The sequence below is a fragment of the Salvelinus namaycush genome, chromosome 21, assembly GCF_016432855.1.
Source record: "Salvelinus namaycush isolate Seneca chromosome 21, SaNama_1.0, whole genome shotgun sequence".
NCBI lineage: Eukaryota > Metazoa > Chordata > Actinopteri > Salmoniformes > Salmonidae > Salvelinus > Salvelinus namaycush.
This window is the reverse complement of record NC_052327.1, coordinates 21,550,805-21,573,968: the sequence shown is the minus strand read 5'-3', so window position 1 is coordinate 21,573,968 and position 23,164 is coordinate 21,550,805. Positions and strand designations below refer to the sequence as shown.

Genomic DNA, 23,164 nt, shown 5'->3' with positions numbered 1-23,164 from the left:
GCATGCCACTATGATATAACAGCATATCAATATCAATACATAATTAATTTTCATATATTTCAAGGACAACCACAACACTAGTGAGAGAGATCTGGGCCTAAGGTGTCTGGGGGTCATGTTTGTTCACCCTCACAGTGAGACCTTGTTGTATCACATTGTTAGCATTGAGACACCAGACCACCAGTAACAGGTCAGCTGTAGGGCTGAACTCCTGGGCAGAGAGCAATGATATTATACCCTTAGACTCATACCCACTCTTTAGGTTCTTCAAAAGGGAATGGTATCATTGCTAGCAGACAACAAAATACACTACACGACAACCGTCCACTCACTTAATGCTTTATAGAACAATACCAAAGCTCCCTCTATGTCTGCTCTCCCTTTCATTCCCCGTTTATAGAACAAACCAATCAATCCTTTTCTCCTCCAATCTTTTTAGCACCTACGTCAAAGCTCTTCCTTCACTTTCTCTGAACACTGCACATACAGTGAGCTCCAAAAGTAATGGGACAGTGACAATTTGTGTTGTTGTTTTGGCTCTGTACTCCTCTGTACACTCTGTATTTTGAAGTGCTGACTGTCAGCTTAAATTTGAGAGTATTTTCATCCATATCGGGTAAACCGTTTAGAAATTACAGTACTTTTTGTACATAGTCCCCCTCGTTTTAGGGGACCAAAAGTTTTGGGACAAATTCACTTACATTACTTTCACTTTCATTAATGCAACACCATTAAATGTTTTCCTCCACACTTTCCTGAAAGTCATATTTGGGGAAAAATGTGATGACATGCTTTTAATGTGTTCCGGCCATTGAGAGGGGGGGGGGGGGGGGGGGGGGGAGAGAGAGAGAGAACTGGGGAGGGAGGAGTCGTTTCATATCTCAACAAAGAGTCTACCATGTGTAAATCCCTCTGTCGGGACTCAGCTGATAGAACTACAGTAATACTCGCTGCCCAGCATTGTCTGCATCTTACCTGAGACAATGAGTGCTTCAACTAGGGATTAAAACATGCAGTATTTTTTATTTAACTAGGTAAATCAGTTAAGAACACATTCTTATTTACAATGACAGCCTACCAGTACCAATACCACTACTACTACTACCAGTATCACTACTACTACCAGTACCACCACTACTACTACTACCAGTACCACCACTACTACTACTACCAGTACAACTACTACTACTACCAGTATCACTAATATTACCAGTACCACCACTACTACCAGTACCACCACTACTACTACTACGAGTAACACCACTACTACTACTACCAGTACCACCACTACTGCTACTACCAGTACCAACACTACTACTACTACCAGTACCACCATTACTACAACTACCAGTAACACCACTACTACTACTACCAGTACCACTACTACGACTACCAGTAACACCAATACTACTACTACCAGTAACACCACTACTACTACTACCAGTACCAACACTACAAGTAACACCACTACTACTATTACCAGTACCACCACTACTAGTACTACCAGTACCACCACTACTACTACTACCAGTACCAACACTACTACCAGTACCAACACGACTACTACTACCAGTACCAACACTACTAGTACTACTAGTACCACCACTACTAGTACCAGTACCAGTACCACCACTACTACTACTACTAGTACCAACATGACTACTACTATCAGTAACACCACTACTACTACTACCAGTACCACCACTACTACTACTACCAGTACCACCACTACTACTACTACCAGTACCAACACTACTACTACCAGTACCAACACTACTACCAGTACCAACACTACTACTACTACCAGTACCAACACTACTACCAGTACCAACACTACCAGTACCACCACTACTACTACTACCAGTACCAACACCACTACTACCACCAGTAACACCACTACTACTACTACCAGTTCCACCACTACTACTACTACCAGTACCAACACTACTACCAGTACCAACACGACTACTACTACCAGTACCACCACTACTACTACACCAGTACCACCACTACTACTACTACTACCAGTACCACCACTACTACTACCAGTACCACCACTACTACTACTACCAGTACCAACACTACTACTACTACCAGGACCACCACTACTACCAGTACCAACACTACTACTACTACCAGTACCAACACTACTACTACTACCAGTACTAACACTACTACTACTACCAGGACCACCACTAATACTACTACCAGTACCAACACTACTACTACTACACCAGTACCACCACTACTACTACCAGTACCAACACTACTACTACTACCAGTACCAACACTACCACTACTACCAGTACCACCATTACTACTACTACTACCACCAGTACCCCTACTACTAGTACTACCAGTACCACCACTACTAGTACTACCAGTACCATCACCACTACTACTACCAGTACCACCACTACTACTACTACTACCACCAGTACCACCACCACTACTACTACTACCAGTACCACCACCACTACTACTACACCAGTACCACCACTACTACTACCAGTACCAACACTACTACTACTACCAGTACCAACACTACTACTACCAGGACCACCACTACTACCAGTACCAACACTACTACTACTACCAGTACCAACACTACCACTACTACCAGTACCACCATTACTACTACTACTACCACCAGTACCCCTACTACTAGTACTACCAGTACCACCACTACTAGTACTACCAGTACCAACACCACTACTACTACCAGTACCACCACTACTACTACTACCAGTACCACCGCCACTACTACTACTACCAGTACCACCACCACTACTACTACACCAGTACCACCACTACTACTACCAGTACCAACACTACTACTACTACCAGTACCAACACTACTACTACCAGTACCACCACTACTACCAGTACCACCATTACTACTACTACTACCATCAGTACCCCTACTACTAGTACTACCAGTACCACCACTACTAGTACTACCAGTACCAACACCACTACTACTACCAGTACCACCACTACTACTACTACCAGTACCACCACCACTACTACTACTACCAGTACCACCACCACTACTACTACACCAGTACCACCACTACTACTACCAGTACCACCACTACTACTACTACCAATACCACCACTACTACTACCAGTACCACCACTACTACTACTACCAGTACCAACACTACTACTACTACCAGTACCACCACTACTACTACTACCAGTACCAACACTACTACTACTACCAGTACCACCACTACTACTACTACCAGTACCACCACTACTACTACCAGTACCACCACTACTACTACTACCAGTACCAGTACCACCACTACTACTACTACCAGTACCAACACTACTACTACTACCAGTACCACCACTACTACTACTACCAATACCACCACTACTGCTACTACCAGTACCAACACTACTACTACTACCAGTACCACCACTACTACTACCAGTACCACCACTACTACTACCAGTACCACCACTACTACTACTACCAGTACCACCACTACCACTACTACCACTACCACTACTACCAGTACCAACACTACTACTACTACCAGTACCACCACTACTACTACTACCAGTACCAACACTACTACTACTACCAGTACCACCACTACTACTACTACCAGTACCACCACTACCACTACTACCAGTACCAACACTACTACTACTACCAGTACCAACACTACTATACTAAAGATAGAGTAATAATACTACATCCCAGACTGTATCCTAGTCATCAATATACACTGAGTGTACAAAACATTAAGAACATGTTTTGTCATCAGAATAGCCTCAATTCGTTGGGATGGGCTCTACAAGGTGTAGAAAGCATTCCACAGGGATGCTGGCCTATGTTGACTCAAGATGGCTGGGTGACCTTTGGGTGGGGGACCATTCTTGATACACACAGGAAATGTGAAAAACCCAGCACCGTTGCAGTTCTTGACACAAACCGGTGCGCCTGGCACCTACTACCATACCCTGTTCAAAGGCACTTAAATATTTTGTCTTGCCCATTCAACCTCTGAATGGCACACACAATCCATGTCTCAATTGTTTCAAGGCTTAAAAAACCTTTAACCTCTCTCCTTCCCTTCATCTACACTGATTGAAGTGTATTTAACAAGTGTCATCAATAAGGGATCATAGCTTTTACCTGGATTCTCCTGGTCAGTCTATGACATGGAAAGGGCAGTCCTTAATCTTTTGTACACTCAGTGAAACTGTGGAGAGGTACTAAGTAAGTGAAGAGCACTCATAACATCTATCACCATGTCCATCCCGTTTCCTGTCAGCACCGTTATTTATGGGACATTTTGCCAACAAAATAATGGAATGTTATTTTCCCTGAGACATCCAGTATGGCAGCTGTTTATCATCTTGTCTGCCAACCCCTCTGGTAGATCACGTCTCAGAATAGTCCTATATACAGTGCATTCGGAAAGTATTCAGACCCTTTGACTTATTCCACATTGTGTTACGTTACAGCCGTATTAAAAAATTGATTAAATTGTTTCTTTTTACACACAATTAATCCATACACAATACCCCATAATGACAAAGCTAAAAACAGGTTTTTGACATTTTGGAAAATTTACAAAAAATACTAAAACTGAAATAATCACATTTACATAAGTATTCAGACCCTTTACTCAGTACTTTGTTGAAGCACCTTTGGCAGCGATTACAGCCTCAAGTCTTCTTGGGTATGACGCTACAAGCTCGGCACACCTGTATTTGGGGAGTTTCTCCCATTCTTCTCTGCAGATCCTCTCAAGCTCTGTCTGGTTGGATGGGGAGCGTAGCTGCACAGCTATTTTCTTTTGGTTTTTGCTCTGTCATGCACTGTCAACCGTGGGACCTTATATAGACAGGTGTGTGCCTTTCCAAATCATGTCCAATCAATTGAATTTACCACAGGTGAACTCCAATCAAGTTGTAGAAACATCTCAAGGATGATCAATGGAAACAGGATGTACCTGAGCTCAGTTTCGAGTCTCATAACGAAGGGTCTGGATACTTACGTAAATAAAGTATTTCAGTTTTTTATTTGCAAAAATTTGCAGAAATGTCTAAAAACCTGTTTTTACTTTGTCATTATGGATACTGTGTGTAGATTGATGATGAAAAACATGTATTTAATCCATTTTAGAATAAGGCTGTAACGTAACAAAATGTGGAAAAACTCAAGGGGTCTGAATACTTTACAAATGCACTGTAGAGGTAGCAAACTGATCCTGACTGGCAAGGGTCAAAGGTTAGGTTTTCATTGTCATTCCAAAACAATAATGCTTCACTCTGAGATTGACCCTCTCTCTGGATTCCGTAAATCAGTTCAGTGCTATACTATTATGTGAGGTTATGTGACAGATTTTCAGCCTGATGCGATACATGACATGGTGTTTTGACAGTTTTGAATCATTACAGGCCTTTCTTTAGAGCTAGTAGCATGGCTTCATAACGTAAACTACACTCTGATTCTATTTTGTCTGTGAATAGGTGCAATCCAGTACTTTTCCTCTGTACACTGGCTTAGTAGCTGGTATTTTAGATGTAGCAGGATTTCTCCCCTATTTCCCATTACAGCTTAGGTCCAACTGTGTGGTGCTGAAATCTAGGACAATTCACTGCCTATCTCTCTATCTGTCGCTCTCTCTGTTTCTCTCTATCTGTATCTTCCTCTCTTACACGCACACATACACACAACACACACATACACATACACTGCCGGATTGACGGATCTATGGGATCCATCTATGTACAGTATCAGCCTATCTAATCTATATTCTGTTCTTTCTGTGCTGCCAATGACTGAGAAAACCCTCTGATGTAACAACTCCTCTTGCTCTGTGATTCAACGTGCCAAGCATTCTATAATATGCTGCTTATGTGTGGAATCAGCACATATGGCCCCTATAAGGATTCCAACCAATCTCAGTATCTCTGTTTGTAGCACTCCTTTTCCAAACCCCCTAACCCTAGGCGCACACACACACACACACACACACACACACACACACACACACACACACACACACACACACACACACACACACACACACACACACACACACACACACACACACACACACACACACACACACATGCACACACACTCCCCTGTCCTCTTTGCCTTTATTGATCTCTGTGGGCTGGCATGTCAGTGAAATGCATAGGTTTGGATGGCTCAATAAGGCAAAAGCAGAGAGAGTGTTGGATATCCCCACCCCCACAACAACACACTGCTGCTTGCTACTGCTGCTATAGGTGCTGCTGCTACTGCTGCTATAGGTGCTGCTGCTACTGCTGCTTAAGGTGCTGCTGCTACTGCTGATAGAGGTGCTGCTGCTACTGCTGATAGAGGTGCTGCTGCTACTGCTGCTATAGGAGCTGCTGCTGATAGAGGTGCTGCTGCTACTGCTGCTATAGGTGCTGCTGCTACTGCTGCTATAGGTGCTGCTGCTACTGCTGCTTAAGGTGCTGCTGCTACTGCTGCTATAGGTGCTGCTGCTACTGCTGCTATAGGAGCTGCTGCTACTGCTGCTTAAGGTGCTGCTGCTACTGCTGCTAAAGGTGCTGCTGCTACTGCTGATAGAGGTGCTGCTGCTACTGCTGATAGAGGTGCTGCTGCTACTGCTGATAGAGGTGCTGCTGCTACTGCTGATAGAGGTGCTGCTGCTACTGCTGATAGAGGTGCTGCTGCTGCTGCTGCTACTGCTGTTAAATGTGCTGCTGCTACTGCTGCTAAAGGTGGTGCTGCTACTGCTGCTAAAGGTGGTGCTGCTACTGCTGCTTAAGGTGCTGCTGCTACTGCTGCTAAAGGTGCTGCTGCTACTGCTGATAAAGGTGCTGCTGCTACTGCTGATAGAGGTGCTCCTGCTACTGCTGATAGAGGTGCTGCTGCTACTGCTGCTATAGGAGCTGCTGCTGCTGCTGCTACTGCTGTTAAATGTGCTGCTGCTACTGCTGCTAAAGGTGGTGCTGCTACTGCTGCTAAAGGTGCTGCTGCTACTGCTGCTAAAGGTGCTGCTGCTACTGCTGCTAAAGGTGCTGCTGCTAAAGGTGCTGCTGACTGATACTGCTGCTAAAGGTGCTGCTGCTACTGCTAACTAAAGGTGCTGCTGCTACTGCTGCTATATGTGCTGCTGCTAAAGTAGCTGCTGCTACTGCTGCTAAAGGTGCTGCTGCTAAAGGTGCTGCTGCTAGAGGTGCTGCTGCTACTGTTGCTAAAGGTGCTGCTGCTACTGTTGCTAAAGGTGCTGCTGCTACTACTGCTAAAGGTGCTGCTGGTAAAGGTGCTGCTAATACTGCTGCTAAAGGTGCTGCTGCTACTGCTGCTAAAGGTACTGCTGCTACTGCTGCTAAAGGTGCTGCTGATACTGCTGCTAAAGGTGCTGCTGCTCCTGCTGCTAAAGGTGCTGCTGCTAAAGGTGCTGCTGATACTGCTGCTAAAGGTGCTGCTGCTAGAGGTGCTGCTGCTACTGTTGCTAGAGGTGCTGCTGCTACTGCTGCTACTGCTGCTAAAGGTGCTGCTGCTACTGCTGCTACTGCTGCTGGAGGTGTTGCTGCTACTGCTGCTACTGCTGCTACTGCTGCTAAAGGTGCTGCTGCTACTGCTGCTATATGAGCTGTTGCTACTGCCGCTATAGGAGCTGCTGCTACTGCTGATAGAGGTGCTGCTGCTACTGCTGCTACTGCTGCTAAAGGTGCTGCTGCTACTGCTGATAGAGGTGCTGCTGCTACTGCTGCTACGGCTGCTACTGCTGCTATAGGAGCTGCTGCTACTGCTGCTAGTGGTGCTGCTGATACTTCTGCTACTGCTTCTATAGGAGCTGCTGCTACTGCTGCTATAGGAGCTGCTGCTACTGCTGGTATAGGAGCTGTTGCTACTGCTTCTACTGCTGCTATAGGAGCTGCTGCTACTGCTGCTATAGAAGCTGTTGCTACTGCTGCTATAGGAGCTGCTGCTATTGCTGCTATAGGAGCTGCTGCTACTGCTGCTATAGGAGCTGCTGCTACTGCTGCTATAGGAGCTGTTGCTACTGCTTCTACTGCTGCTGTAGGAGCTGCTGCTACTGCTGCTATAGAAGCTGTTGCTACTGCTGCTATGGGAGCTGCTGCTATTGCTGCTATAGGAGCTGCTGCTACTGCTGCTATAGGAGCTGCTGCTACTGCTGCTAGAGGTGCTGCTGCTACTGCTGCTATAGGAGCTGTTGCTACTGCTTCTACTGCTGCTATAGGAGCTGCTGCTACTGCTGCTATAGGAGCTGTTGCTACTGCTGCTATAGGAGCTGCTGCTACTGCTGCTATAGGAGCTGCTGCTACTGCTGCTATAGGAGCTGCTGCTACTGCTGCTATAGGAGCTGTTGCTACTGCTGCTACTGGAGCTGCTGCTACTGCTGCTATTGGAGCTGCTGCTACTGCTGCTATATGAGCTGCTGCTACTGCTGCTATAGGAGCTGTTGCTACTGCTTCTACTGCTGCTATAGGAGCTGCTGCTACTGCTGCAATATGAGCTGCTGCTACTGCTGCTATAGGAGCTGTTGCTACTGCTGCTATAGGAGCTGCTGCTACTGCTGCTACTGCTGCTAGAGGTGCTGCTGCTACTGCTGCTAGAGGTGCTGCTGCTACTGCTGCTATAGAAGCTGTTGCTACTGCTGCTATGGGAGCTGCTGCTATTGCTGCTATAGGAGCTGCTGCTACTGCTGCTATAGGAGCTGTTGCTACTGCTGCTATAGGAGCTGCTGCTACTGCTGCTATAGGAGCTGCTGCTACTGCTGCTATAGGAGCTGCTGCTACTGCTGCTATAGGAGCTGTTGCTACTGCTGCTACTGGAGCTGCTGCTACTGCTGCTATTGGAGCTGCTGCTACTGCTGCTATATGAGCTGCTGCTACTGCTGCTATAGGAGCTGTTGCTACTGCTTCTACTGCTGCTATAGGAGCTGCTGCTACTGCTGCAATATGAGCTGCTGCTACTGCTGCTATAGGAGCTGTTGCTACTGCTGCTATAGGAGCTGCTGCTACTGCTGCTACTGCTGCTAGAGGTGCTGCTGCTACTGCTGCTAGAGGTGCTGCTGCTACTGCTGCTATAGGAGCTGTTGCTACTGCTGCTACTGCTGCTACTGCTGCTATAGGAGCTGTTGCTACTGCTGCTATAGGAGCTGCTGCTACTGCTGCTACTGCTGCTATAGGAGCTGCTGCTACTTTTGCCACTGCTGCTAGAGGTGCTGCTGCTACTGCTGCTATAGGAGCTGTTGCTACTGCTGCTACTGCTGCTATAGGAGCTGCTGCTACTGCTTCTACTGCTGCAATAGGAGCTGCTGCTACTGCTGCTATAGGAGCTGTTGCTACTGCTTCTACTGCTGCTATAGGAGCTGCTGTTACTGCTGCTATAGGAGCTGCTGCTACTGCTGCTAGAGGTGCTGCTGCTACTGCTGCTATAGGAGCTGTTGCTACTGCTGCTATTTGAGCTGCTGCTACTGCTGCTATTGGAGCGGCTGCTACTGCTGCTATATGTGCTGCTGCTACTGCTGCTATAAGAGCTGTTGCTACTGCTTCTACTGCTGCTATAGGAGCTGCTGCTACTGCTGCAATATGAGCTGCTGCTACTGCTGCTATAGGAGCTGCTGCTACTGCTGCTATTGGAGCTGCTGCTACTGCTGCTATATGAGCTGCTGCTACTGCTGCTATATGAGCTGCTGCTACTGCTGCTATAGGAGCTGTTGCTACTGCTGCTACTGCTGCTATAGGAGCTGCTGCTACTGCTGCTATTGGAGCTGCTGCTACTGCTGCTATTGGAGCTGCTGCTACTGCTGCTATATGAGCTGCTGCTACTGCTGCTATAGGAGCTGTTGCTACTGCTTCTACTGCTGCTATAGGAGCTGCTGCTACTGCTGCAATATGAGCTGCTGCTACTGCTGCTATAGGAGCTGTTGCTACTGCTGCTACTGCTGCTATAGGAGCTGCTGCTACTGCTGCTAGAGGTGCTGCTGCTACTGCTGCTAGTGGTGCTGCTGCTACTTCTGCCACTGCTGCTATAGGAGCTGCTGCTACTGCTGCTATAGGAGCTGTTGCTACTGCTTCTACTGCTGCAATAGGAGCTGCTGCTACTGCTGCTATAGGAGCTGTTGCTACTGCTTCTACTGCTGCTATAGGAGCTGCTGCTACTGCTGCTATAGGAGCTGCTGCTACTGCTGCTAGAGGTGCTGCTTCTACTGCTGCTATAGGAGCTGCTGCTACTGCTGCTAGAGGTGCTGCTTCTACTGCTGCTATAGGTGCTGCTGCTACTGCTGCTTAAGGTGCTGCTGCTACTGCTGCTAAAGGTGCTGCTGCTACTGCTGCTAAAGGTGCTGCTGCTACTGCTGATAGAGGTGCTGCTGCTACTGCTGATAGAGGTGCTGCTGCTACTGCTGATAGAGGTGCTGCTGCTACTGCTGATAGAGGTGCTGCTGCTACTGCTGATAGAGGTGCTGCTGCTACTGCTGCTAAAGGTGCTGCTGCTACTGCTGATAGAGGTGCTGCTGCTACTGCTGATAGAGGTGCTGCTGCTACTGCTGATAGAGGTGCTGCTGCTACTGCTGATAGAGGTGCTGCTGCTACTGCTGATAGAGGTGCTGCTGCTACTGCTGATAGAGGTGCTGCTGCTGATAGAGGTGCTGCTGCTGCTGCTACTGCTGTTAAATGTGCTGCTGCTACTACTGCTAAAGGTGTTGCTGCTACTGCTGCTTAAGGTGCTGCTGCTACTGCTGCTAAAGGTGCTGCTGCTACTGCTGATAAAGGTGCTGCTGCTACTGCTGATAGAGGTGCTGCTGCTACTGCTGATAGAGGTGCTGCTGCTACTGCTGCTATAGGAGCTGCTGCTGCTGCTGCTACTGCTGTTAAATGTGCTGCTGCTACTGCTGCTAAAGGTGGTGCTGCTACTGCTGCTAAAGGTGCTGCTGCTACTGCTGCTAAAGGTGCTGCTGCTACTGCTGCTTAAGGAGCTGCTGCTACTGATGTTTAAGGTGCTGCTGCTACTGCTGATAAAGGTGCTGCTGCTACTGCTGATAAAGGTGCTGCTGCTACTGCTGCTAAAGGTGCTGCTGCTAAAGGTGCTGCTGACTGATACTGCTGCTAAAGGTGCTGCTGCTACTGCTAACTAAAGGTGCTGCTGCTACTGCTGCTATATGTGCTGCTGCTAAAGTAGCTGCTGCTACTGCTGCTAAAGGTGCTGCTGCTAAAGGTGCTGCTGCTAGAGGTGCTGCTGCTACTGTTGCTAAAGGTGCTGCTGCTACTGTTGCTAAAGGTGCTGCTGCTACTACTGCTAAAGGTGCTGCTGGTAAAGGTGCTGCTAATACTGCTGCTAAAGGTGCTGCTGCTACTGCTGCTAAAGGTACTGCTGCTACTGCTGCTAAAGGTGCTGCTGATACTGCTGCTAAAGGTGCTGCTGCTACTGCTGCTAAAGGTGCTGCTGCTACTGCTGCTACTGCTGCTAGAGGTGTTGCTGCTACTGCTGCTAAAGGTGCTGCTGCTACTGCTGCTACTGCTGCTAAAGGTGCTGCTGCTACTGCTGCTATATGAGCTGTTGCTACTGCCGCTATAGGAGCTGCTGCTACTGCTGATAGAGGTGCTGCTGCTACTGCTGCTAAAGGTGCTGCTGCTACTGCTGATAGAGGTGCTGCTGCTACTACTGCTACGGCTGCTACTGCTGCTATAGGAGCTGCTGCTACTGCTGCTAGTGGTGCTGCTGATACTTCTGCTACTGTTGCTAGATGTGCTGCTGCTACTGCTGCTAGTGGTGCTGCTGATACTTCTGCTACTGCTTCTATAGGAGCTGCTGCTACTGCTGCTATAGGAGCTGCTGCTACTGCTGGTATAGGAGCTGTTGCTACTGCTTCTACTGCTGCTATAGGAGCTGCTGCTACTGCTGCTATAGAAGCTGTTGCTACTGCTGCTATAGGAGCTGCTGCTATTGCTGCTATAGGAGCTGCTGCTACTGCTGCTATAGGAGCTGCTGCTACTGCTGCTATAGGAGCTGTTGCTACTGCTTCTACTGCTGCTATAGGAGCTGCTGCTACTGCTGCTATAGAAGCTGTTGCTACTGCTGCTATGGGAGCTGCTGCTACTGCTGCTATAGGAGCTGCTGCTACTGCTGCTATAGGAGCTGCTGCTACTGCTGCTATAGGAGCTGTTGCTACTGCTGCTACTGGAGCTGCTGCTACTGCTGCTATTGGAGCTGCTGCTACTGCTGCTATATGAGCTGCTGCTACTGCTGCTATAGGAGCTGTTGCTACTGCTGCTACTGGAGCTGCTGCTACTGCTGCTATTGGAGCTGCTGCTACTGCTGCTATATGAGCTGCTGCTACTGCTGCTATAGGAGCTGTTGCTACTGCTTCTACTGCTGCTATAGGAGCTGCTGCTACTGCTGCAATATGAGCTGCTGCTACTGCTGCAATATGAGCTGCTGCTACTGCTGCTATAGGAGCTGTTGCTACTGCTGCTATAGGAGCTGCTGCTACTGCTGCTAGAGGTGCTGCTGCTACTGCTGCTAGAGGTGCTGCTGCTACTGCTGCTATAGGAGCTGTTGCTACTGCTGCTACTGCTGCTACTGCTGCTATAGGAGCTGTTGCTACTGCTGCTATAGGAGCTGCTGCTACTGCTGCTACTGCTGCTATAGGAGCTGCTGCTACTTCTGCCACTGCTGCTAGAGGTGCTGCTGCTACTGCTGCTATAGGAGCTGTTGCTACTGCTGCTACTGCTGCTATAGGAGCTGCTGCTACTGCTGCCATAGGAGCTGCTGCTACTGCTTCTACTGCTGCAATAGGAGCTGCTGCTACTGCTGCTATAGGAGCTGTTGCTACTGCTTCTACTGCTGCTATAGGAGCTGCTGCTACTGCTGCTATAGGAGCTGTTGCTACTTCTGCCACTGCTGCTACTGCTGCTATAGGAGCTGCTGCTACTGCTGCTATAGGAGCTGCTGCTACTGCTGCTATAGGAGCTGTTGCTACTGCTGCTATTGGAGCTGCTGCTACTGCTGCTATTGGAGCTGCTGCTACTGCTGCTATATGAGCTGCTGCTACTGCTGCTATAGGAGCTGTTGCTACTGCTTCTACTGCTGCTATAGGAGCTGCTGCTACTGCTGCAATATGAGCTGCTGCTACTGCTGCTATAGGAGCTGTTGCTACTGCTGCTACTGCTGCTATAGGAGCTGCTGCTACTGCTGCTATTGGAGCTGCTGCTACTGCTGCTATATGAGCTGCTGCTACTGCTGCTATATGAGCTGCTGCTACTGCTGCTATAGGAGCTGTTGCTACTGCTGCTACTGCTGCTATAGGAGCTGCTGCTACTGCTGCTATTGGAGCTGCTGCTACTGCTGCTATTGGAGCTGCTGCTACTGCTGCTATATGAACTGCTGCTACTGCTGCTATAGGAGCTGTTGCTACTGCTTCTACTGCTGCTATAGGAGCTGCTGCTACTGCTGCAATATGAGCTGCTGCTACTGCTGCTATAGGAGCTGTTGCTACTGCTGCTACTGCTGCTATAGGAGCTGCTGCTACTTCTGCCACTGCTGCTAGAGGTGCTGCTGCTACTGCTGCCGCCACAGTTAGAATGGAAACCTACTACTCTTCAGAACAGGCCTGGCAGTCTGACTGAAGCTGGGTGGGCATCTGCACTATCTTCTCTGGGCTGTATATATATATATATATACACTGCTCAAAAAATAAAGGGAACACTAAAATAACACATCCTAGATCTGAATGAATGAAATATTCTTATTAAATACTTTTTTCTTTACATAGTTGAATGTGCTGACAACAAAATCACACAAAAATGATCAATGGAAATCAAATTTATCAACCCATGGAGGTCTGGATTTGGAGTCACACTCAAAATTAAAGTGGAAAACCACACTACAGGCTGATCCAACTTAAAACAAGTCAAAATGAGGCTCAGTAGTGTGTGTGGCCTCCACGTGCCTGTATGACCTCCCTACAACGCCTGGGCATGCTCCTGATGAGGTGGCGGTTGGTTTCCTGAGGGATATCCTCCCAGACCTGGACTAAAGCATCTGCCAACTCCTGGATAGTCTGTGGTGCAACGTGGCGTTGGTGGATGGAGCGAGACATGATGCCCCAGATGTGCTCAATTGGATTCAGGTCTGGGGAACGGGCGGGCCAGTCCATAGCATCAATGCCTTCTTCTTGCAGGAACTGCTGACACACTCCAGCCACATGAGGTCTAGCATTGTCTTGCATTAGGAGGAACCCAGGGCCAACCGCACCAGCATATGGTCTCACAAGGGGTCTGAGGATCTCATCTCGGTACCTAATGGCAGTCAGGCTACCTCTGGCGAGCACATGGAGGGCTGTGCGGCCCCCCAAAGAAATGCCACCCCACACCATGACTGACCCACCGCCAAACCGGTCATGCTGGAGGATGTTGCAGGCACCAGAACGTTCTCCACGGCGTCTCCAGACTCTGTCACGTCTGTCACGTGCTCAGTGTGAACCTGCTTTCATCTGTGAAGAGCACAGGGCGCCAGTGGCGAATTTGCCAATCTTGGTGTTCTCTGGCAAATGCCAAACGTCCTGCACGGTGTTGGGCTGTAAGCACAACCCCCACCTGTGGACGTCGGGCCCTCATACCACCCTCATGGAGTCTGTTTCTGACCGTTTGAGCAGACACATGCACATTTGTGGCCTGCTGGAGGTCATTTTGCAGGGCTCTGGCAGTGCTCCTCCTTGCACAAAGGCGGAGGTAGCGGTCCTGCTGCTGGGTTGTTGCCCTCCTACGGCCTCCTCCACGTCTCCTGATGTACTGGCCTGTCTCCTGGTAGCGCCTCCATGCTCTGGACACTACGCTGACAGACACAGCAAACCTTCTTGCCACAGCTCGCATTGATGTGCCATCCTGGATGAGCTGCACTACCTGAGCCACTTGTGTGGGTTGTAGACTCCGTCTCATGCTACCACTAGAGTGAAAGCACCGCCAGCATTCAAAAGTGACCAAAACATCAGCCAGGAAGCATAGGAACTGAGAAGTGGTCTGTGGTCACCACCTGCAGAACCACTCCTTTATTGGGGGTGTCTTGCTAATTGCCTATAATTTCCACCTGTTGTCTATTCCATTTGCACAACAGCATGTGAAATTTATTGTCAATCAGTGTTGCTTCCTAAGTGGACAGTTTGATTTCACAGAAGTGTGATTGACTTGGAGTTACATTGTGTTGTTTAAGTGTTTCCTTTATTGTTTTGAGCAGTGTATATATATATATATATATATGTTAATATATATTTATACCTATATAGTCTTATCCCATTCTTATCCCATTCCTTTACACACTAATACTTAGTGTGTATTAGGTTTTGTTGTGGAACTTGTTTTGTGTGTGTGTGTGTGTAGGGGGGGGGGGGGTTGGAGAAGACAGACTGGTAGATGAAAATGGAAAAGCAGGAGGTATACTATAGAATAGTGTACTATTTTCGTATGAGAGACACTCCAGAGAATCTTCAAATCTACAGTATTCATTATGTAACACTTCAATGTGTCCTTAAATCAGTCAGTGTCTTTAAAATACTCCAGTATACTCTTCCTGTCACAGACAGCTGGCCGACATCTGGCCACACCCGGCTGATCAGTCAACAGCTGTGTGACATATGATGGATCAAACACAGGCCTCAATTTATAGGATTACATTTATATTCCCACAGAGAAAGACAGTGACAGCAAGACAGACAGAGTGAAATTAGCCAGCGCCTTCCAGCTCTGCTCTCGCACATCTCGTATTTCTATCCAGGATCACTTCCTGTTCTTCAGCTCTCTGCTCCTCACCTTCACACACGGTCTCTAATTCCAGCACAGACACTCCAAAGGTAGAGAGAGAGAAATACAGAGAGAGAGAAAGAGAGAAAGATAACGAGAGATGGGGGGTTGAGAATGTGTGAGTGTGTGTCTGTGTGTGAGTATGAGTGCTTCTTCCGTGTGTCTCTGAAAATTTTGTATTTTTACAGCTTTTGCTGACACAGCTGAAATAAAGTCCTGACTGAAATATCTTGGGTTATGTCTGGCTTGAACAGAGTCCACATACACAGAGAAGTGACTTCTCCTCTATTGAAAGTTTGATCAGGTCCATGACACAGCATATTATATTGTTGTTATAGTTTGCAGACACATTAACTAGAATCAGGCCGTAATGAAAGACTGGTGTGTCCCCGACCTGCAACAGCAGATTTTCTCAGTGAAGGAGGTCAAGCATAAAGAAAGTAGGGAAGGGATGTCTCTCTCTCTCAGGAGAGGGCAGCATGGGTAAACTCTGAGTCTTTGGGGATCCATTGACTACATGGGAATCTCCCCATTAGGACTTGTATCTCACTACAGTCATTAGTCAAGCATTGCTAGGCTAGGCTATAATGTCTGGTGCAACACACATGAACATGGATTATAGACATAAATTAAATCCAATGTCACATCTAGCAGAGAAAAATGCAGTATCTGTATAAATTTTTAACAAATGTGTGTTGATTAAATTAAAAGTATTAAGTGCCCCTGAAATGTCAGTGACATTTTCCTTTTCCTTTCATTGACATTGACATAAAACGCATGTCATGAATCATTCCACATCAAGCATAGGCAGGCCTACTTGAATCGTGTCATCCGTACAGTATGTAGCCGTTATAGACTCCACGGTGCTTAAACGTTCTCTTTGTGGGGGTGGGTGGATGGATGCACGTTCATCTGTGGTTTGCCTGAACAGTTTCCCACGGGGTATGTGTCCTTACAGCTCGATCAGGAAGTCGGAAAGCCTATTTCATTTCAGAATTAAGCTACAGTAGTTTCATCGGTTAACTCGGGCGTAGTAGAAAATTCTGCATTGTGGAGGCATCTCTCGGTCGAGTTAATAATCAGGGAGCATATTATTTAATTTCCCCACAGCCATGAAAACAGCTAAAGTTTTGAAAGAAACGCAACCGAAAACATCTTCCGTCGTTTTCATGCACAGCTTGTTCACATTAAGGCCTAGTATGTAATGCATTTAGCCTACAATAATCTTCTAAGAATAGTTGGTTTTCTATGGACTCTGCAACTCAGATGTCAAAACGAATTCGATGGAGGTTTTCATCCGAAGTGCTGCGAGATGCGTAAAAGCAGCACTACAGGCGGCAGCACAAATGGTTAAACGCGGAAAGATCAGAGACGCGGACACATCACAGCAACTCTGATTTGATTACGCGCCAATACATAATTTATTATAGTGTCTTTAACAATGTGCGTTGTTCTGTTTTTAGGTTGAACATGGCTGTTTGTATATTCCTTCCAATCGAGATTGCATTACTTTTTCCAAGTTTACTCAACCTGTAAACAAATGATGGCTCTCATTTTGATATTATAGGCCGCATACAGGCGCATATATGCTTTTAAATAAGAGTGCTTTGACTACTTCTGGAAGTTTGTTTACACAAAGGCTGTTCCGCAGTGTTTACTATCCAGCAGCAACTTCTTTTTGTTTTATAGTATTTCATCCCATGATCAAAGAGCACCTCGTGGATTAACTATAAACCAAAGAAGCGCTCCTCTACTGTGCCACTATATTGTGAGCAGTATTTCTCAAAATGAGTGATAATTGGTAACGGTTATATTAGGTAAAGTTTTGTGAGTTCAAAGACACGTTTGGTAGTGTTATAAACTTTGAAACAACTGGTTTCTAGAATGCTACAGAATTAGAGAAGGGCTGTTTCTTTGAACCTCAAGCATGCCTGTTTCATGTACATGTCCCTCAAATACCTCGTACCTCTCTGCACATTGATCTGTTACTGGTACTCCCTGTATATGGCGCCATTCTTGTGTATCTTAATTTATATCTAATGTGTTACTATTTTTATTACTATATTTAAACTCTGCCTAGTTGGAAAGGGTTTCTTGGAAAAGTCTACACCAGTTGTATTCCGCTCATGTGACAAATACAATTTGATTTGATTTTGATTATCTCCCCAGTCAGAGGCAGCATGCCTGTCTCACAGACTCTGACCATCAGCAGCAGCAACATATCCTCCATATTTATGTTTAGAAAACAACATTTTTGGGGGAAAGCACTCATCATGTTAATGCAACCTAATAATCACCCTAAGAATGCTTCCAGAACCACCTTTACATTTGATTTCAACTGAGAAAATCTACAAAAGAAATTGGCCCGCCCTAGTTTTCATTGATAGGGATGCCTGTGACATTGCACAGCGGTTAGCTGGTTTATTTCTCCTTTATAATATTTTTCAGCAGATGCTGTTCCCCCATGATGAAAGGGGGCCATGACTGAAAGGGTTTAGGAAGCACTGATCTATTTAATGATTAGCAAAAATACAGATGGGCAACCCTATGGTTCAGCCACTATGCTGCATCAGTTGGGCTACAGGTGATCGTGCTTATATGTTGTTAGCCTCATTTTTTGGGAGGAGGGGGAATTATCTTTTCATGGCCTTACGATCATTTTATTTTCATTAATTTTGGAGTAGAAAAGACACCAGAGCTGTGTTCAGTACAAATTGTTTTAATGCAACGTTCAATTAAACGGAAACAGTGCTGTTCTGAACGACCAGTTGAAAAACCGGGGAGGGGTTTGGGCTGTGGGTTTAAAATACACCGCTGCCCTTCAAATACGGCACTCATTGCTTCAAGCCACACCCCGCCACACACACCAAACAGAGCAAACGTAGGCTACCTCAAAGTCTACCCCTGAACAAAGTCTACCCCTGAACAACACCCTGGAACCAATTGACTTGGACCCCCCCAATATGCAACACAAAGCCCTCGACCGCATAGTGTGTACAATTCATAACAGAGGATATTCAAACTGGAGTAAGGATGGCAGAAAGTGTGTTTGGATTGACTCTTTCATGAATTATTAATACTTTTATATTTCATCAAGTCAGCACCTGAACTTCAGATTTGAGTGTGTTTGTGTGTGAGTGTGTGAGAGAGAGACAGACAGAGTAATGTGCATGGGACAGAACAAGAGACATGCTACAGCAGTGTTGTAAGATAGGTCTGGACTGTAAGCAGGTGCTGCTTTCGTAATATGTGTGTCATCTTCTGAAACAGGAGCATCATGTGGCTATGGGAATGTTTGATGTCACTCTGCTTGCAAGACAACCATAGAAGAGCTGGCTAGAACAGACACAGACAGACTGCAATCCAGGACAGACTACAGCTAGCGAAACTGCTAGAGAAACGCCAACATTCAAAATGAGCTGCAGTTAAAAGCTAAATCTCTCAGTAAGCTTAAATCGACTACGGATGTTATCCGGTTAAGGGATTTCGTTTTGGATTTTGTTTCTGTCGCAGAGAGGCGATGATGTGCCCCAGTCTTAGATTTGTCCATTTAAGGATTATTTAACTCATAGAAACATCCTAAAAATTGAATTATAATTTGAACGTTAATTCCCCTGAAAAATTGAATTGGGACATCACAAACGGTTGTTCACATCATGTTCATCATTTTGAGGAACTGCGCTTGCTGTCTCTTAGGTCTCATTAACATAATCTGTTTCAACAGCAAAAAGATTACCTCAATAACTTAGATAACACACCTTGCCCAAGGATACAATAACCTAAATCGCCTGGCCATCTACACAATTAGGCCCCTCCTCATCTCTACATGGCACAAACCATTTCTAAACACCATGTTGGTTCAGTATGTAGGTCAGGGGTCAAATCATACAGGCTACTGCACTGTAATATTGACTCATATCCAGAAACAACTGTCAGGACAGTTTCCTGTAGCTCCCAGTACAGTGAGTTTGCTTTACTCCCAATCACAGATGTGCTAATCAGCAATCAAGGTGGCGTGTCAACAACCATCAAAAACACTACATGACATGTAGTAACTTCTCTTTTACACGCAGTTGTAGTGTTCTCCTTAGATAGCTCCTTGGATGGGTTCCTCATTCCATGGCCATTGACAGTATACCATTTCTAACTCCTCCTGAGAGGAAAGACAATGCTACTGTAACCTCTCTGTATCTTTGTCTCCCCCTCTCTGTCACTTTCTTCTGTGATTATGATGTAGCAGCCAGATAAGCGCTCACTGCTCAAGTAAGTAAACAACATTAGCAGAGTCAGCCAGCCAATCAGAGTGAGCAACACTGAGTCCCCTGTGACACGCAGCCCTGCTGCATGTCTGTGTGCGTTCCCACAGCAACTTGCTGTACAGAGACAGAGGCGCCACTGCTGTAATGCAGTGGAACGAGGTAGACAGATATAAATATAGAGAAAAACAACTGCTCCGGGCATAGATCCTTCTCCTGAGGAGTGATATGATAAGCAGGGTGTGCAGGGTGTGAGCAAAGTTTGGGGGTAGAATGCAAGACTTTCTTATTGTCAATGTTAGATGGTGAAATCAACTGATAACAATTGTTGTTGGGCATAAAATGCTGAAGCCTTCAGACAGGAAGAGTATACTGGAGGATTTTAAAGACACTGACAGATTTAAGGACACATGTTAGTGTGTGTTACATAATGAACACATGAAGTGTTACATAATGAATACTGTAGATTTGAAGTTTCTCTGGAGTGTCTCTCATATGAAAATAGTACACTATTCTATACTATACCTCCTGCTTTTCCATCTTCATCTACCAGTCTGTCTTCTCCAAATCCCTTTCTTTATCTTATGCCTCATACTCATTTCATTATAACAAAGCCTCGCTGGCCTGGTGCTCACTTCAGAGAGGACACTGTAACTGTTATCATTGTGGATATCGTCTGTGTCATATCTATTCTGCATATTCTGTCCTCATTAGCCTCCTCTCCTGACTCAGCCAGTGTTCATTGGGCTGTTGGTTGGGTGCATAGTTGTGTAAGGTTCTGGTGCTAGAGAGTTATATAACTTTAACAATGCACTCTTAGAAAAAAGGGTTCCATATGGGTTCCTCGTTGTCTCCATAGGGTAACACTTTTTGGTTCCAGCTAGAACACTCTTTGGTTCCAGGTAGAACACTTTTTGGTTCTATGTAGAACCCTCTGTGAAAATGGTTCTACTAATTTCAACAAGGATACCCATTGAGACCAAGGGAGCCCTGCATTTTACAATTTCACACATTTTACAATTTATAAATATAAAATAGAAGAGAATTCAAAACCAAATTGGAGAAGAAAAAAACCCTTACATGTAGAACACAGGAGGTTGGTGGCACCTTAATTGGGGAGGACGGTCTCGTGGTAATGGCTGGTTTCTATTTGTTTGATGCCATTCGCTCCATTCCAGCCATCATTATGAGCCATCCTCCCGTCAGCAGCCTCCACTGATGTAGAACCTTTTTGGCTTCTCCATGGAACCCAAAAGGATTCTTCAAAGGGTTCTCCTATGGGAACAGCCATTGGATAACCCTTTTAGGTTCTAGATAGCACCTTCTGTTCTAAGAGTATGGTGTTGCACCAGGAGGTTTCACCAGAAGAAATCAAAATATTCTACAGACCGTCATGCCCTTTGACTATGTGATTGTTTTAAGTGCCTTTGCCTTGCTAAAGGAAGTGTTTTGATAAATATATCTGAATGGATCTGAAATCCACCTTAGTAGAGAGAGAGTGTGTGTGAATTTGAGGTAGAGTAAGGACTTCCAGACTCTCATCACTGTCAGCTTCAAGGTGTGTATTTATGGCCTCCCAGCCAAGTTTACCATGATTCTGTCTGTCTGCTTGTTCCCTGTGCTTTGGGGGTGACCTGAAATCTCTCTCTCAGGCTGCATGCGGAGTCCGGTGACCTTAATTTGGGCCTTGAAATGTCTCTCCCACTGCAGCACGAGCAGGGGAGAGGGAACTGCTTTCCCAATTGACAGATGGACGGAGAAAGAGAGATTAGAGAGTGTCTGAGAGATAGGAGAAGAATGAAGCAGGAGACAGTTAGATTGTGTGTGTGTGTGTGGTGGAGGGGGGTGGGGTGGGTGACCTCATGGAACACCTAGCACCTAGGTTTCCCCGAATACTGTCAACTCACTATGAAGAATGGGCCTGCTGGTCTGTATCTCAATATCCATATGTTGATGCTTTACACAGAGGGTACTCACCCATTAAACATGGCTCAGTCTGGGTCTGGGTCTGGGACTGGGTCTTACCTCCATCGGAGTAGGTCTCCGTACCGTATCCGTCCTGAAGACCGTTGTTCCAGGTCCCCTCGTACTTCCCGCTGGTGCCGGTGCTCTCCCTGAGGCCGTAGCGTCCCTTAAATCCACTTGTCCACTCCCCCTTATACACCCACTTGCCCTTGTTCTCCATTCCAATCCCATGGCGCTTGCCCTGCGCCCAGGTGCCCTGGTAGGTGTTCCCACTGGGCCATGTGTACACCCCCACCACCTCAAAGCCATGGCTCCAGGACCCTGAGTACTCGCCTTGGCCCTTCGGCCCAGTACAGATGCCATGGCCGTGGGCTTTGCCTTCCTCCCACCCCCCACAGTATGACCCCCCATCATCAAAGTTGAACCTGCCCCCAGTGGACATGCATGAAATAGGTTTTGGCAAATCCCCCAAATCTCAAAAAAAGAAAACTAACTAAAAACAGAGTTGGAGGTGGGGTTAGGGATGATGATGAGGTGTGGGGGGGAGGAAGACACCCAAACAAATCCCCCGGGTTGACTTAAAGAGAAAAATAAAAAGAGGAAAAAGCAAAATAGACCCCCAGAGTGTAGGGTCCCTCCTGTCAGGCCAGGGAGGAGCAGCGGGAACCTCTTCAAACCATTATTCTGGAGGTTTGGTTCACTGTCACTCCCAGTCCAATCTCCTACAGCTGCAGCTCACAGAAGGGGGAAGGCCCTCGCCAGCCATGCGTCCTCCCTGCCAACACAAACACAGCAAACTCCTTTTCTTTGGGGTTTAGGTTCTGGCCCCCTCCCTCCACGCAGGGCCCCACTGCCGGCACACTCCCAGCTGCGTGTGCCTCCTCCTCTCTGGGGCTTTTAGCTTTAACTCTCCCTAGCAGCTGAAGACCACCAGGCTCCACTTAGAAACCTGGGATCCCACACAGCTACCAGTCAGCTGAAGACCACCAGGCTCCACCTAGAAACCTGGGATCCCACACAGCTACCAGTCAGCTGAAGACCACCAGGCTCCACCTAGAAACCTGGGATCCCACACAGCTACCAGTCAGCTGAAGACCACCAGGCTCCACCTAGAAACCTGGGATCCCACACAGCTACCAGTCAGC

At 46.7% G+C, this 23,164-nt stretch overlaps 1 protein-coding gene across 1 annotated transcript in view; it reads right to left on the bottom strand.

Annotated features, from left to right (window-relative positions):
• The window catches only part of jph3 (junctophilin 3), a 49,523-nt gene extending 27,062 nt beyond the window's left edge, over positions 1-22,461 (bottom strand). The window contains exon 1 of the mRNA XM_039018197.1: positions 22,080-22,461. Within this exon, the coding sequence (XP_038874125.1) occupies positions 22,080-22,461 (382 nt within the window). The remainder of the gene's footprint in view (positions 1-22,079) is intronic.
• Positions 22,462-23,164: the final 703 nt, after the last annotated feature.